The sequence below is a fragment of the Triticum urartu genome, chromosome 4A (assembly GCF_056163025.1).
Source record: "Triticum urartu cultivar PI428250 chromosome 4A, HENAU_Tu73, whole genome shotgun sequence".
Lineage (NCBI taxonomy): Eukaryota > Viridiplantae > Streptophyta > Magnoliopsida > Poales > Poaceae > Triticum > Triticum urartu.
This window is the reverse complement of record NC_141876.1, coordinates 576465974-576480914: the sequence shown is the minus strand read 5'-3', so window position 1 is coordinate 576480914 and position 14941 is coordinate 576465974. Positions and strand designations below refer to the sequence as shown.

The 14941-nt window shown below is 43.4% G+C and overlaps 1 protein-coding gene across 2 annotated transcripts; it reads left to right on the top strand.

Moving 5' to 3' along the window:
- Positions 1-1133: 1133 nt before the first annotated feature.
- Positions 1134-10805, top strand: LOC125552925 (DENN (AEX-3) domain-containing protein). Of its 2 annotated transcripts, XM_048716651.2 has the most exons (18): positions 1136-1982; positions 2692-2889; positions 3799-3882; positions 4026-4085; positions 4386-4430; positions 4530-4729; positions 4855-5361; positions 5586-5682; positions 5755-5946; positions 6017-6112; positions 6433-6495; positions 6598-6672; positions 8751-8801; positions 8940-9017; positions 9407-9541; positions 9720-9827; positions 9944-10009; positions 10213-10805. In XM_048716651.2, exons 1-18 carry the CDS (start codon positions 1299-1301, stop codon positions 10327-10329), a joined length of 2856 nt encoding a protein of 951 aa, XP_048572608.2. In that variant the 5' UTR covers positions 1136-1298; the 3' UTR covers positions 10330-10805. The 2 variants fall into 2 exon arrangements, 1 of the variants encoding a protein (XP_048572608.2); XR_007303852.2 differs by lacking the exons at positions 9720-9827; positions 9944-10009; positions 10213-10805 and having other exon boundaries at positions 1134-1982; positions 6575-6672; positions 9407-9474.
- The last annotated feature ends 4136 nt before the right edge of the window (positions 10806-14941 follow it).

Genomic DNA, 14941 nt, shown 5'->3' with positions numbered 1-14941 from the left:
GAAGATATGTGCTATGGGAAGGTGTGGCTCGACTGACAGCGGGTCGAGCAGATTGTCCAGACTCCCCTATTCATTCCCTCAATTTGTGGATAGAGCGGTACATTTCAGACGTCCAGTCCAGTCCGCGGACAAAGGAGGACACATTTTTCTTCAACTGAAATGAGAAATAGCATTAAAGGTCTAAAAGTGTTCGAATCGTTCTATCCAGACATATAGCAAAGAAAATAAGGGTCCGCGTTGGGATGCTTTAATATACTTCAGCTCTACTTTTCAACCATGCTCTTTGGGGAGATCATATTGAGCTCTGAGAATTTGAGCACACAAAAATAATCCAAATTCGAGACTAACCTGAGATTGTCAAATTCAAAAGTGTACCTTCCAAAAAAATAAATAAACCAAATCCACATATTAAACCCACTACAGAGAAAGAAAGGGCCCACTATAGGCTATGCTAAGTGGCGCCCGCTGGTTGGCTACAAGCGGAACGTTTTCTTTTTCCTTGTTTAGATAGATGTGAGGGTTCTTTTTGAGAAAGAAAGGAACAACGCTGGGCTATGCCAAGTGGCGTCCGCTGGTTGGCTGCGATGGGAACTTTTTCTTTTTCTTTTCTATTTTTCTGACGGAGTTGAGGTTTTTCTTTGAGATGTTTTTTTAAGATGAACATGCGACTTTTATTTCTGATATGGAGGTGACGACCCATGTGCTTTTTTTAGATGGAAACAAGCATACAATTTGCCACGTGTCACTTGCTGGTTGGCTGAGTGAGGAAGTTTTTTAAAGATGAATGTGAGGTTTTTTCTCCTTTTTTTGTCGAGATGGAGGTGAAGGCCCATGTTTTTTTTTTGAAATGGAAATGGAAACATACACACAACTTGCTCTCACGTTGAGCTATTTCGAAATAAAATAAAAATAAAGAAAAAGCTCGAACGAAGCTCACACCGGAAAAGGTTCGTGCCTTTTGGCTTCGTTGGTGTATACAGTATGTGCAAAATCTCACGTGATGCGGTCGTATTGTGAACCCACATGTCAGCGACACAAGCCTTACAAAGAGCACACCTGCCAGGTGGGCCACCTCGCTCGCCCACCTCCCCCTCCGTCCACGTGACCCCCGTTCCCGTTCCCGTTCCCGGCTCTCTTTCCATCGGGCTATTTTCTTTTCCATTTTCGTTTCTGTTTTTACCATTTATTATTAATTCTCTCTACGATCTCGTCCTCCTCCCCTCCCCCTTCCGTTTGGTTTGATCCCTGGCATTCAATTGCGCGCGAGGCGTAGCCCGTGCTCCGATCGCGCGGCGCGTATGGCGCTCCCCGGCGGCCCCGCCGCGCCGACGCCGGAGCCGGAGCCGGAGCCGCTCAGGCTGGCGGAGGAGGAGGTGCGGGAGGCGGAGCTGTTCGAGGATGCGGTGGACGTGTCGCCGACCGCCTCCGCGCACCCGGTGACATGGGGCGAGGGCGAGGCCGCACCGCCGTCAATGTCGGTGTCGATACCGCAGCGCGACGAGGCGGGGGCCGCGGACGAGGAGGAGGAAGCGTACGAGTCACCTCCGGCGTCGGGAGCGTCGGGGCCTCCGGGGATTGACGGCGCGGGGTGGTCGCCTTCGGTTTCCGAATCGCGAGAAGGCAGCGCCTCGCCGTCGGGGCAGCGCGCGAGGGGCGCGGAGGAGGAAGAGGGGAATTGGGTGGCCCCGTCGGGGGCAGCAGGCTCGCCAGGGATGGAGGACTCGAGGTCCAGGTCCTCGTCGGCACCGCCTTCGCCCCGGCCGTCGTCGTCGCCTGCGCCGCAGATCAGGCCGCACCCGCGCCACGTGCGGACCAGCAGCTTCCAGCGGTTCCGGCAGCAGATGCAGCGCGCGTGGAAGTGGGGGCCTGTCGGAGGTGGAGTAGGCGCCGAGAGGAGCCCCAGGGAGCAGTTGCTGCGCACTTCGGTCAACATTGAGGCTATGGCGAACCAGAAGCGGCAGTGGTATCAAGTCCACGCCAAGGTGCGGGTATACTGACTGCTGTTTTGTTCAATCCTGCTCATCATACTTGTGCATTTGGATGCAACTTTTGTCTAGCCGGGTGATCTGCATAGATAAATGATAGCTGAAGTTGTAAATCCATGCAAATAGCTTGAGAGTCCTAGCATACTTAGAATGTGCAGGTTCACACCGTAAGAAGATGTAAAATAGCAGCTGACATATCAGGTTCTAACACCTCCCTTTCCTATTTTCACTGTTTGTTATATACGGTTCAGCAACAGTCACTAGTCAGATTGGTAAGCAGACGATCATATTACTATACTTAATTAACTTTATTTTTTGGGGCCGCATTGGAGAAATTTTGCACACTCTTAGCAAAGCAGTTTATGCGTGATAATGTTTTTCATTCTCTTAGGACATTTGGCATACCATGAACAGACTATCTTTGAGGTATTTGAGTGTGTGATTGAAGAACAGCTAAAGTGAAGTTATCTCTCACTGCTTGGATATAATTGCTAAATATGTCCAAGTATGTTTTCTTGAGAGCATATGTCCAACTACAAGAGTGCTTTCCTGGTAGTGTGTGGAATTTCTCCTGCACTTTTAAGTTTATAGAGAGGGCTTTGAGACTTGGTTACATGCACTTATTCCTTTAGTTTCTCTTGCAGTTTTTATCTGTACTTAGCATGAACTTCCCCTTCTTAAAGCTATTTTTTAATCTCTCTTGCAGGATCAGAATCAATTTAAGGAACCATCTTCGCTCTTTGAACATTTTTTCGTAGTTGGACTCCATTCTTATGCAAATGTTGCAGTAATTGAGGATGCTTTTGCAAAAAGGAAAGCTTGGGAGTCTAACGTAGCATGTTCAGAGGTTGTTGATCTTAATAAAATTCAGTACCATGGACCAATACCAACCATGGAACCACAGGTAGGGTGCTTTGTTGACTATGAGTTCTTCTATTTTAGGGGAAATTGTGTCATGTTTGGTTTTTGGTCCTATTGGTTAGGTAGGATTGTGTCATGTTTTGCATATTTTCAAGGACCACTGTTCGCCCATCCATAAGTTTATTTACTCACAGCGCAACAAAGGATACATATTAATTATCTCCAAGGTTCGGGTAGTAATCAATTATAACTGTATTCATTGATAATGCATGCAAAGTTATTTACCATAACAGGTTCTTTTTCTGTATTCATGTTAGTATATGTTTCCTGTAGCATGAAAAGGCTTATAGAGCATCCCTATCTGTCTGCAGCATGGTAATACCAAAAAGCATGCAATAATCTTTCTTTATAGAAACTTGAATGTACTACCTTTTCTTTAATGGATGCAGCTTGTGGGTATTTTGTTTAGAGTAAATTGCACTTTGGATCAATGGTCGGTGGCTATTCTTTTTGGGTAGGTTGAGAGGATTAACAACTGCGTGTTCTCAATTGAGTGCTGAACTGCTGTGCTTGTGTGACTCTGCATACTTGTAGCTAATTCTTTTCATAGGAGTGAGAATCGTGATCTGGATAAAATTTTAGATCATTTGAACATAATCCCAAAGTGACAACCTGAATTTCTCCTTATCACAAATTTTATTTCAAGTTCATATGAAGGTTCACATGTACTTTCAGTATCCGTGTCATCATCTTGTAAGCCTTGTTCTTTGGCAGTAATACTAGTTTCCATCTTGTAAAGCCTTGATAGCTAAGCTCTGGAAACTTCAATATCCTATTGTACACTGGGACAGACAGCAAACTTTAATCCTGATTTCTCCAGGAGCGATTCTAGACTCACTTGCCTGTTCTGATAAATCATCTCTGATCTACTTTTTCCTTTTTTTACTTGCAGATTCTTTTCAAATATCCACCTGGAAAGAAAGAGGATATTAGAGAGGCTGATTTACCCTCATTCTGTTTTCCTGAAGGTGTAAAGGTTAGATAAATAATGTTCTTGCTGAAATTGTACTGCTCCTATTGGCTTCTTTAAGAAAGTTCTTAACCTTTTCTGTTCATTTTAATCCTTTTATATATTTTATGCTGCAATTTTCTTGATTCTTGTTTAATTCAATATTTCAGGCTCGCTTAGTCGAGAGGACTCCTTCCATGAGTGATCTAAATGAAGTGATATTTGGGCAGGTGAAAATTAGTTGTAGCAGGATTTGGAAACCTCCTTATATTAGCAGTTTTTTGTTTTACCGGCCACCTGCGGTATATAGGAATCCTGTTTAGGGTAAATGAATAATCTGCTAACCTTATTTTCGTTGAGAACATGATACTCTTGTTTAAAGTGTAGACCAGTGTTTGTTTATACTTTTCAACTTTATCTGTGATGGTCCCTTGCACATGACGTTCCAACTTGAGCTTTCCAGTTTTCATACTTAATGGAGGCTTTCTTTTGAATAGAACTTGCTAACTTGTATGACATCTTTTACATAGGAACATCTGTGCCGAGATGATTTGTCCTTTATCTTCTTCCTAAAGGTTTGTTTGTTTATTCATTTTCAATTTTGATATTCCTGGATGATTGTATTCAGGTATCTCGATTACTCTTTTCTTATTAATTGTTGTTGATGACACCAGGTATCGGACAATGCACCACTATATGGTGTTTGCCTTCACGTCCAGGAAATTGTTCAAAGAGCCCCTGGTATACTAGGAGCAGTCTCACCCCTAAATCAGACTTCCTACAAGCCAAGCCGTTTCTTGGTTTCTGCACCACGTTGTTACTGTTTACTTACAAGAGTACCTTTTTTTGAGCTACATTATGAGATGTTAAACAGGTTTGTCCAGCATATATACTTCTATTTGTCTGAGCTAACAACCATGCATAACGCCCCTAGTTTTGTATCTCCCCAATTCAGTACTAAGATATGATCGGTGTGTTGGCTGTCAATTATATGAACAGCATAATTTCACAGGAGAGGCTTGAAAGGATAACACAGTTTGCCAGTGAAATTGCTCTGGCAGGGCCAGTCCCCCGTTCCTTGAGAGAACAGTTAGAAGATCAATCAGATGGGGATTTTGAATCTCCAAGTGGTCTTCCGTACAATGACTGGACAGACTATGCTGTACCTGTCAACAGTATATCAGGTCTTGTTTCTTCACCAGGACTTACATCAGAAAGAGATGTCCCTTCATATTTGTTCAGGAGTTGGGAACCTAATTCTCCTGAAAGTATGTCGGCTAGTGAGACTTCAGATTCTAGTTATGCAAAAGAACCTGAGAAGGAAGGAAGACATAGTTTCCAACAATACGAAGATTGTATATCACAGAACTCGGAATCCCGCTGCGACAGCTTTGGAAGAGCAAGTAGTACTTATGAGAATGGACATACTTCCCCAGATCTTCTTTCCATGCATTCTCCTATCTCTACAAGATTAGAACGCACACAGAGTATGGAGTCAATACACAGGTAACCCTGATAATTTGAAAAATAATTCCTGCAATTGTGAAGTACAATTATGGCGTCAATCAGATCTGCTAGGATTTATCTGAATTCTGAAGTTATGAGTAATCTGTTTAGGATATTATTAATGATGATGTTGGAATGCATAGATCATTGTGAACTATGACACGTCTAGTATTATTATCACACCATTTACCTTATTAATTGAGCATCCTGATGGTTTGTGACAGTTCAGTCAAAGGTGCTGGGTCAGATGAAGAAGACGATGAGGTAAATGTGAAGAATGAAAGTGGTGTTGATGATGGCAAAGTTCTGGGATGGGCTAAGGTTTGTCTATAATATCAAGTTGGAAGAATTCCATCTGATGGTTCTTGTCCTTACTGATCATTCTTATTTTAGGCACACAATAATGAACCTCTACAAATTGTTTGTGGTTACCATGCTCTTCCTCTGCCACCTCGCGGAGGAGAAGTTGTCTTCCAACCCCTTGAACATCTCCAGCCTGTTAAATACTCCCGGCCTGGATTATCATCATTGGGGTTAGGAGACACAAATTTGGACAATGATTTGAATTCGGCAGAAACAAATGTGGTAGATAATTGACTTTTTACGGCACTATCTGTAGCACATCGTCCCTTCACTAATCATAATTTTTATTTAGGTCATTGTGAATGCCTGTTTGGTCGCTGCAGAAGAAGCTCTTGCATTATCAATATGGACTATGGCTACAGTTTGTCGTGCTTTATCCCTGGAAAGTGTATGTTGCATTACTCTTTTTTTTGGTTCAGTTAAGGAGTTCCATTAGTTTGTATTACTCCCTCCGTCCCATAATATAAGATGTTATTACAATCGGCATGTGAGTATATCGGTTGTAACAACATCTTATATTATAGGGCAGAGGGAGTACTATTGATCATGTATCAGGGAAATTTGTTTAGAAGATTGCAGCGAGACTTACTTCTTTCCCTTTTTCTTTTCCTTTTTGAGGCCTACAATAACTCCCTAGACATTATATAAGTGATTGGCTGCCATCATGGTTGGCTTTGTGTGTGTAAAGTTGTTTCTTTTCTCCTGCAGATGCTAGCATTATTCACTGGAGTTCTGCTGGAGAAGCAAATTGTGGTAGTATGCCCAAATCTGGTATGGTCTTTCAAGTACCTGAGCTTTGTGACAATGTGTTCTGGTTTTATGCTATACTTGATCCTGCTGATTCTAGCAGCTCTCTCGGATGCTTAACTGCAGGGCGTACTGTCAGCAATTGTTTTATCAATTATACCAATGATAAGGCCATTCCAGTGGCAAAGTTTACTGCTTCCTGTAAGTAATATTGTATCCTGTAGTTGTTGAAGTTTCTATCCTGTTTTGATTTTAGTAATACCATATTAGTATATAGTATTTTTTTTGGGGGGGGGGGGGGGGGACTGTGTGAGCATAGGCTTTCATCTGCTTTGTTTTGCATTTTGCTCAGTTTTGTCTATTCTTTTGCATCTTATTATATGCCAATATGTCATAAGGACCGTGTTAGCTAGAAACTGCCGAAACTATTGGCTGCCATCAGTACTATTTTTTCTTGAAAATGATCCACCACCCTTTTATTTAAGTTATTCAATCAAGTTGTAGATGGACATTTTTTGAAAAATATAAACTGGCACTTCCCTCCGATCCAAAATAAGTGTCTCAGCTTTGAACTGAAGTTAGTTCAACCTTAGTTCAAAACTGCGACACTTATTATGGATCGGAGGGAGTAATTCCTTTTTGGCAAATAAACCGGTAACTTAAATAGACAATTGTCGCGAACAAGGTCTGTAATTTGTAAAGTTGCTCAGCAGGTCTGCCTCTTTGTTACATTTCACTATGACACAAAGTGCCGCTGATATTTTGTGAAACAATGATTTGTTAATGGTTCAAGATAGAGAGAGGAAGCGCTCCCGCGTCGCCCCCTAGGGTGACGTCGGAGCGAACCCTAGCGCCGCCACTGCCACTGGCGTTGGCGGCAGGCCCAGCGCCGAAGGTCCCTGGGGGCTGGAAGGTTGCGGCGGCAGCCCGCTGGTGCTGCTGGGGCAGTATTCATGGCGCTTGTCTGCGTGCGGCGGCCGGGGCGGCGCTCCCTGGTCGAGTTGGTGGTGGTGCTCACCCCCTTCCACGGCGTGCAGTGGTGGTCGTGGGGCGTCCGGGTTGCACTTGAGGCTGCATGGCAGGGCTGGCGGCATGCGTGTAGGCTGGATCTGCCGTGCGACCGGAGCTGCAGCGGAGGTGGTCGAGGCGCTTGTGCACGGCGGTGTTGGCGTGTGCTTCAGTGGTGTGGCTGGTGGCCTTGCTGTCCGTCATTCGGGTGACTGGATGTGGATCTGGAGGTGTGGTCCGCCATGGACCAGAGAAGGTCGCGGCTGTGTGTGCGGCAGTGGATTCTACAGGCGCAAGTGATGTGAGTCGCGCGGGCCAGCCCTGGTGTGGGGCTGGTTGTCGCCAAGCGGGCGGGCCTGGATGTGGTGTTGCTCATGGCCAGCGTGGTTTTGGCCGGTTTCTGGCGTCGGCGCGCTGTCTGCAAGCGCCAGCGAGGGCAGAGGTCATGGGCAAGCTTCTGTGGCTTGTGGGCTCTGCTAAGCGCCAGTGGAGGTGTCCAGTGCATTGGCCTGGCGAGTAGGTGGTCACATCCGGCCAGATTTGACTGCTGCGGCTCGATGGATGGCTTGCTGATGTGTGCTGTGCGGGTCTCGAGAGGTTGACCTGCATGAAAGCTTGTCTCCGGCCGTGTCCGGAGCCGGCGATGGCGACACTTTCTAGCGCTGTTTCCATTTGGCATCGCCGAGGTACTCTCACCCTCAACCTTTGCAGCTTCGGGGAAAACCCCAGATCCGTGTGATCTTCATGTTGCTATGCACAACCTCTATGGTATGGGCTGGGTCGATGGTCATCTGCGGCAAAGTTGGAGTCGCTTGCCTAGGAAGAAGGGATGACGACGTCGCCTACTTGGGGTGAAGTGATGACGATGATGCCAATGTGCTACTTCGGCGAGGCACTCTTCGCAGATGTGTGTTTAGGGTATCCTGGGTGTGCCGCCCAGCAATTTGTGCTGGTTTTCGCCCGGTTTTCTGTTAATTAACCGGGCAACTCTCTTCTGCTTAATTAATGGATGAGGCAAATCTTTTGCCTCCGTTTCAAAAGAAAAAAAATAGTCGGTTCACATGTTCACTAAATTCAGTAAAATATGCTGGATTGTTTTATGTATTTGCGCATGTTACCCAACCATATTTATATGTTTTATATGCAGTAAAAGAGTCTGTTAATTAACCATACTTGTTGAGATTATGTTCAACTAAAAGAGTGATAGATCTTTAGTTCATACATGTCTCCCAACATTATTCTGTCCTGAAGTACAAACAATTGCTTTGCAGGTTCTACCAGGAAAATTGATTGATTTCATTGATGCTCCCGTCCCTTTCATTGTAAGTTTGACTATTATTTGAAACTCATTTATTGGGTTGCTGCTATTTCAAAGAACTACCAGTGACTGCATTTGCCAGTTTCTGCCAATTTCTGCATATTAGCCAACCTTTCAGGGATTTTATGCTCTCTCTCTACAGGCTGGTATCCAACATAAACCCCCTGATATCAAGATGAAAGCGTCCAGTCTTGTCAGAATCAATGTACAGAAAGATCAGGCAAGTGTGACATGTTCTTTCCTGATGTTAAACTCTCTCTCTCTCTCTCTCTCTATGGAAATAAACTATCCAGTCTAATTATTCCACATCTGTGTAATGACCACGTATCTCCTGATCTGATCATGTCTGATTTGTAGTATTTTACTTGTATGAAGCGTACTCCCTCTAAACAAATACTCCCTCCGTCCCATATTAGTTGTCGCAGAAGCGGATGTATCTAGATGTATCTTAGTGCTAGATACATCTGTTTGAGTGACAACTAATATGTCACGGAGGGAGTATAAGACGTTTTAGAGACTTGTGCACTGCAGTGCGAGCATATTTGGTGCTGTAATGGCAGAAAAGATTCATCCGTACTTAATGTTAGTTTTTATTTATTAATAATGCAGGTCAAGGCAAATTTATTGCCTCAACTTCCACGTTACAAGGACCTTGTTTCTGATCTCAGTCCAATTCATGCTAAACTTTCATGTGAGAATGCTTTGGCGAAGAAACATCCTATGTATAAATGCAACGAAGTTCAGGTATTAATTTTTGTTTACTATGTGGAATGCGGCTCCATCCTCTTTGGAAGCCATTATTTCTTCATTGAGAAGAAAGTTTTATCTCCTTCAGATCCTGTTCATGTACAGCAAATTTGTGTAAACTCCATGTTAGTTAGTTCTTAAGATAAAGATGGTACTTGTTTGCCTGATATTGCAGGCTAAGGCATCTTGGCAGTTCTTAAATGTTCTGAGAACATACTTGGAGTCACTTTGTTCTGAATTGCGCTATCATACCATCACCAATGTACAGTCAGATAATGACAGGGTTAGAACTGTATACACTTCTATCTGCACTCTACACCATGGTGCCACTTGGACGTTTTGCCTTTTGGAAACACATTGTAAAATGCACTAAATGATGTTGGTCTTCTGCTGACCCAGGTTTCCTTGCTTCTGAAGGACAGTTTTCTTGATTCTTTCCCCTCGAAGGATCGACCGTTCATGAAGGTGCTTTTCAATTTAGTTTTACATACAGGAGTGATTTCCTTCATATATAGTCTCTCCGTCCCAAAATAAGTGTCTCAAGCGTAGTATAACTTTGTACTAAAGTTAGTACAAAGTTGAGACACTTATTTCGGGACGAAGGGAGTATATTGTCACTTGTCACTGTTGTTCCCACGTATTCTTACAACAGTCAATATGTTTTACAGCTCTTCGTGGAAACACAGATGTTCTCCGTTCTATCAGATTCTCGACTTGCCACATTTGAAAGCGAGCACACACAGGGCTTTGCTTCAGCAGGAGATCAAAACATGCACTTCGATTGACACGTACTGACAATAGAGAATTAGAGTGTGCACAAATGACCGAGTCCCAGCGGTTAAGCTGTTTCGTTGAGTGGTAGGACTTGCCTACTGTAAAAAGATAACCATGGGATGGCCCCAGTTATCAAGAGTAAGATATGGTGCAACCCAATCTTTTAAATGGGATGTACATCTAAGGTAGAGAGCGTCCTACCTTTTCCTTCACAAAATATGTGATGCACATGCCCTTCATGAGTGTAGAAATGTTACAGTTGTTGGGTACTCCATCCGTCCGAAAAAACTTGTCCCAAGCTTGTCTCTCAAATAAATGTATCTAGCACTAACTTGGTGTTAGATAGTTGAGGGACAAGCTTTTTCGAACGGAGGGAATACTTGCAGTAGAGTTGGGGTTTTGTTCCAAGTCAGTCCTTTTCTGTGCCATCCAGGCACATATATAGTGAAAAGAACCGTGTAAATAAGATGAGCTTATCTATTGCCCATATCCCTTTCTTGCCTCTGTAAACCATGGTTCTCAGCTCCCATCTAGTTCTGCGAACAATGGGTGAAATTCCTGGCACAATCTAATACTCCCTCCGTTCGGAAATACTTGTCCAAGAAATGCTAAACCATTTCTATGACAAGTATTTCCGGACGGAGGAAGTAGTAATAATAGATTCAAACTTCTGATACCGCAGAAAAAAAATCAAGTAGATTTCACCTAGTTGTTACACGATCAATGATTGTAAAAGTTTGGACGTTCTGATCTGTTTCAATGAAAATGATGTATATCGACTTTATAACGACAACATGTGCATCTTCATATCACAGCTGGAAGAAGTCTGGAAAACCAACATATTCATCTTCATATCACAACTGGAGGAAGACTGACAACCACCAAGGCGAAGTGATCATTGTAGCATGAGAACTGGAGGAAGATGAACAGAGTTGGGCCTAACTGAAAGATGCTCGCTCTACTCAGCAGGAGAGCCGGGCGATGCAACAACCTTAACTTATTTGATCACATAAATAACATGACACGTGGAGAATAGTATTTGCGCGCATGATTCTCATTTCCTCCAACGTGTACGTTAGAGCATGATAGCATGAGCGAAACAAGAAAGTGGATTCCAGAACCGTGGGTCATGGCCTCCTCGGCTCCGGTTTTGGATGTCCTCATTTTAAAATTTATCGTGTGTATATCACGACTTCTTTCTATACAAAGTAAGCTTGACTTAGTCGAATGACTACTTTCCCATGGCTGATGGAACACTGATTAGAGGTTCTCCATTGTTAGTGACTACTAAGGGACAGACCTATGAAGATCTAACATGACGTGATCCATGAGACCTTGGTGTAAGGTGCCTTAGCATCGATCATGATCCTTAGAAAAGAAACCAAGTCGGATGACGCTGGTGCATCGGTTCACTCGGATGACATTCACATTGACACGGTTCTCAGCTCTCATCTAGTTCTGCGAACAATGGTTGGAATTCCTAGCGCACAATAATAGATTCAAGTTCCGATACCACAGGAAAAATATTAAGTACTCGTGTCCCATAGTATAAGAGCGTTTTGACACTAACGCTCTTATATTATAGGACAAAAGGAGTAGATTGCAGTGAGTTGTTGTCACACAATCAATGATTGTAAAAAGTTTGGGCATTATGATTTGTTTTAGTGAATACGATGTATATCGACTTCGTAACGACAACATGTGCATCTTCATATCACAGCTGGAAGAAGTCTGGAAACCAACATATTCATCTTCATACCACAACAGGGCGAAGTCTGGCTGCCCCCGAGGCAAGACGATCATTGTAGCATGAGAACTGAAGGAAGATAAACAGAGTTGGGCCTAACTGAAAGATGCTTGCTCTTATTCAACAAGAGAGCTCGGCAATACAGCAACCTTAACTTATTTGATCACACAAATGACATGACTAGTGGAGAATAGCATTTGCGCGCATAATTTTCATTTTTCAATATGGAGGTCGTTAGAGCACGACAACGTGAGGACCGTTTTGGCTCTGGGAGCATATGCTCCCGGATGACAGCGATGCAGATGTGCATTTTAAAATTGAGGACATCTAGCGGGAGAGCTGTTTTGAATTTGAGGAGCACATGCTCTTACTGGGCAGGAGAGCTAGGCGATGCAGCAACCCTAACTTATCTGATCACACAAATGACATGACAAGTGGAAAATAGTATTTGCGCACATGATTTTCATTTTCTCCAACATGGAGTTCGTTAGAGCATGATAGCATGAGCGAAACAAGAAAGTGGATTCCAGAACCATGGGTCATGGCCTCATTGGCTCCGGTTTTGAATGTCCTCATTTTAAAATTTATTATTTGTATAACACGACTTTTTTCTATATAAAGTTAGCTTGGCTTAGTCGAATGCGTACTTTCCCATGGCTAATGGAAAGGTAATTAGAGGTGCGCCATGGTTAGTGACTGGGTTACCTACTAAGGGACATGCCTATGAAGATCTAACATGACGTGATCCATGAGACCTTGGTGTAAGGTCCCTTAGCATCAATCATGATCCTTAGAAAATTAACCTAGTCGGACGATGCCGGTGCATCGGTTCACTTGGACAACATTCACATCGCCATAGTTCTCAGTTCCCATCTAGTTCTGCGACCAATGGTTGGAATTCCTGGCGCACAATAATTGATTCAATTTCCGATACCGCAAGAAAAATATTAAGTACTCCCTCTGTCCCATAATATAAGAGCGTTTTTGACACTAACACTCTTATACTATGGGACAGAGGGAGTAGCACTGAGTTATTGTTACACAATCAATGATTGTAAAAAGTTTGAACATTATTATCTGTTTTAGTGCGTACGATGTATATCGACTTCGTAACGACAACATGTGCATCTTCATATCACAGCTGGAAGAAATCTAGAAACCAACATATTCATCTTCATATCACAACTGGGGAAGTCTGGCTGCCACCGAGGCAAGACGGTCATTGTAGCATGAGAACTGAAGGAAAATAAACAGAGTTGGACCTAACTGAAAGAAGGTTGCTCTTATTGGACAGGAGAGCTGGGCAATGCAGCAACCTTAACTTATTTGATCACACAAATAACATGACTAGTGGAGAATAGCATTTGAGCGCATGATTTTCATTTTCCCCAACGCGGAGGTCGTTAGAGCATGACATCATGAGGGCCGTTTTGGCTCTGGGAGAATATTCTCCCGGATGAAAGCGATGGAGATGTCCATTTTAAAATTGAGGACATCTAGCGGGAGGGCTGTTTTGGATTTGAGGAGCATCTACTCTTACTGGGCAGGAGAGTTGGGCGATGCAGCAACCCTAACTTATCTGATCATACAAATGACATGTCAAGTAGAGAATAGTATTTGCGCGCATGATTTCATTTCTTCCAACGTGGAGTTCGTTACAACATGATAATGTGAGCGAAACAAGAAAGTGGATTCGAGAGCCATGGTTCATGGCCTCCCCGGCTCCGGTTTTGGATGTCAGCATTTTAAAATTTATCGTGTGTATAACACGACTTTTTTCTATACAAAGTTACCTTGACTTAGTCGAATGACTACTTTCCCATGGCTGATGGAAGGGTGATTAGAGGTGCACCATGGTTAGTGAGCGGGTTACTTACTACGGCACATGCCTATGAAGATCTAACATGATGTGATCCATGAGACCTTGGTGTAAGGTACCTTAGCATCGATCATGATCCTTACAAAAGAAACCCAGGCGGATGACGCTGGTGCATCGGTTCACTCGAACGACATTCACATCACCATGGTTCTCAGCTCCCATCTAGTTCTACGAACAATGGTTGGAATTCTTGGCGCACAATAATAGATTCAAGTTCCGATACCACAGGAAAAATATTAAGTACTCCCTCTGTCCCATAATATAAGAGCGTTCTTGACACTAACACTCTTATATTATGGGACGAAGGGGGCAGATTGCACTGAGTTGTTGTTACGCAAGCAATGATTGTAAAATGTTTGGATGTTATGATCTGTTTTAGTGAGTATGATGTATATCAACTTCGTAACGACAACATGTGCATCTTCATATCACAGCTGGAAGAAGTCTGGAAACCAACATATTCATCTTCATACCACAACTGGGGGAAGTCTGGCTGCCACCGAGGCTAGACGATCATTGTAGCATGAGAACTGAAGGAAGATAAATAGAGTTGGGCCAAACTGAAAGACGCTTACTCTTATTGGACAAGAGAGTTGGGTGATGCAGCAACCTTAACTTATTTGATCACACGAATCACATGACCAGTGGAGAATAGCATTTTCGCTTATGATATTCATTTTCTCCAACGTGGAGGTCGTTATAGCATGACAACGTGAGGGCCGTTTTGGCTCGTGGAGCATATGCACCCGGATGACAGCGATGCATATGTCCATTTTGAAATTGAAGACATCTAGCGGGAGGGCTGTTTTGGATTTGAGGAGCATATGCTCTTACTCGGCAGGAGAGCTGGGCGATGGAGCAACCCTAACTTGTATGATCACACAAATAACATGACAAGTGGAGAATAGTATTTTCGCGCATGATTTTCATTTCCTCCAACGTGGAGTTCGTTAGAGCATGATAGCGTGAGCGAAACAAGAAGGTGGATTCCAGAATC

Bases quoted from the DNA above. Each gene is read 5' to 3' on its own strand.
- LOC125552925 (XM_048716651.2), top strand. From the start codon at position 1,299: ATGGCGCTCCCCGGCGGCCCCGCCGCGCCGACGCCGGAGCCGGAGCCG. The intron at 4,086-4,385 runs GTGAAAATTAGT...TCTTTTACATAG, and splicing joins ATGAAGTGATATTTGGGCAG to GAACATCTGTGCCGAGATGA. The intron at 8,802-8,939 runs GTAAGTTTGACT...CTCTCTCTACAG, and splicing joins ATGCTCCCGTCCCTTTCATT to GCTGGTATCCAACATAAACC.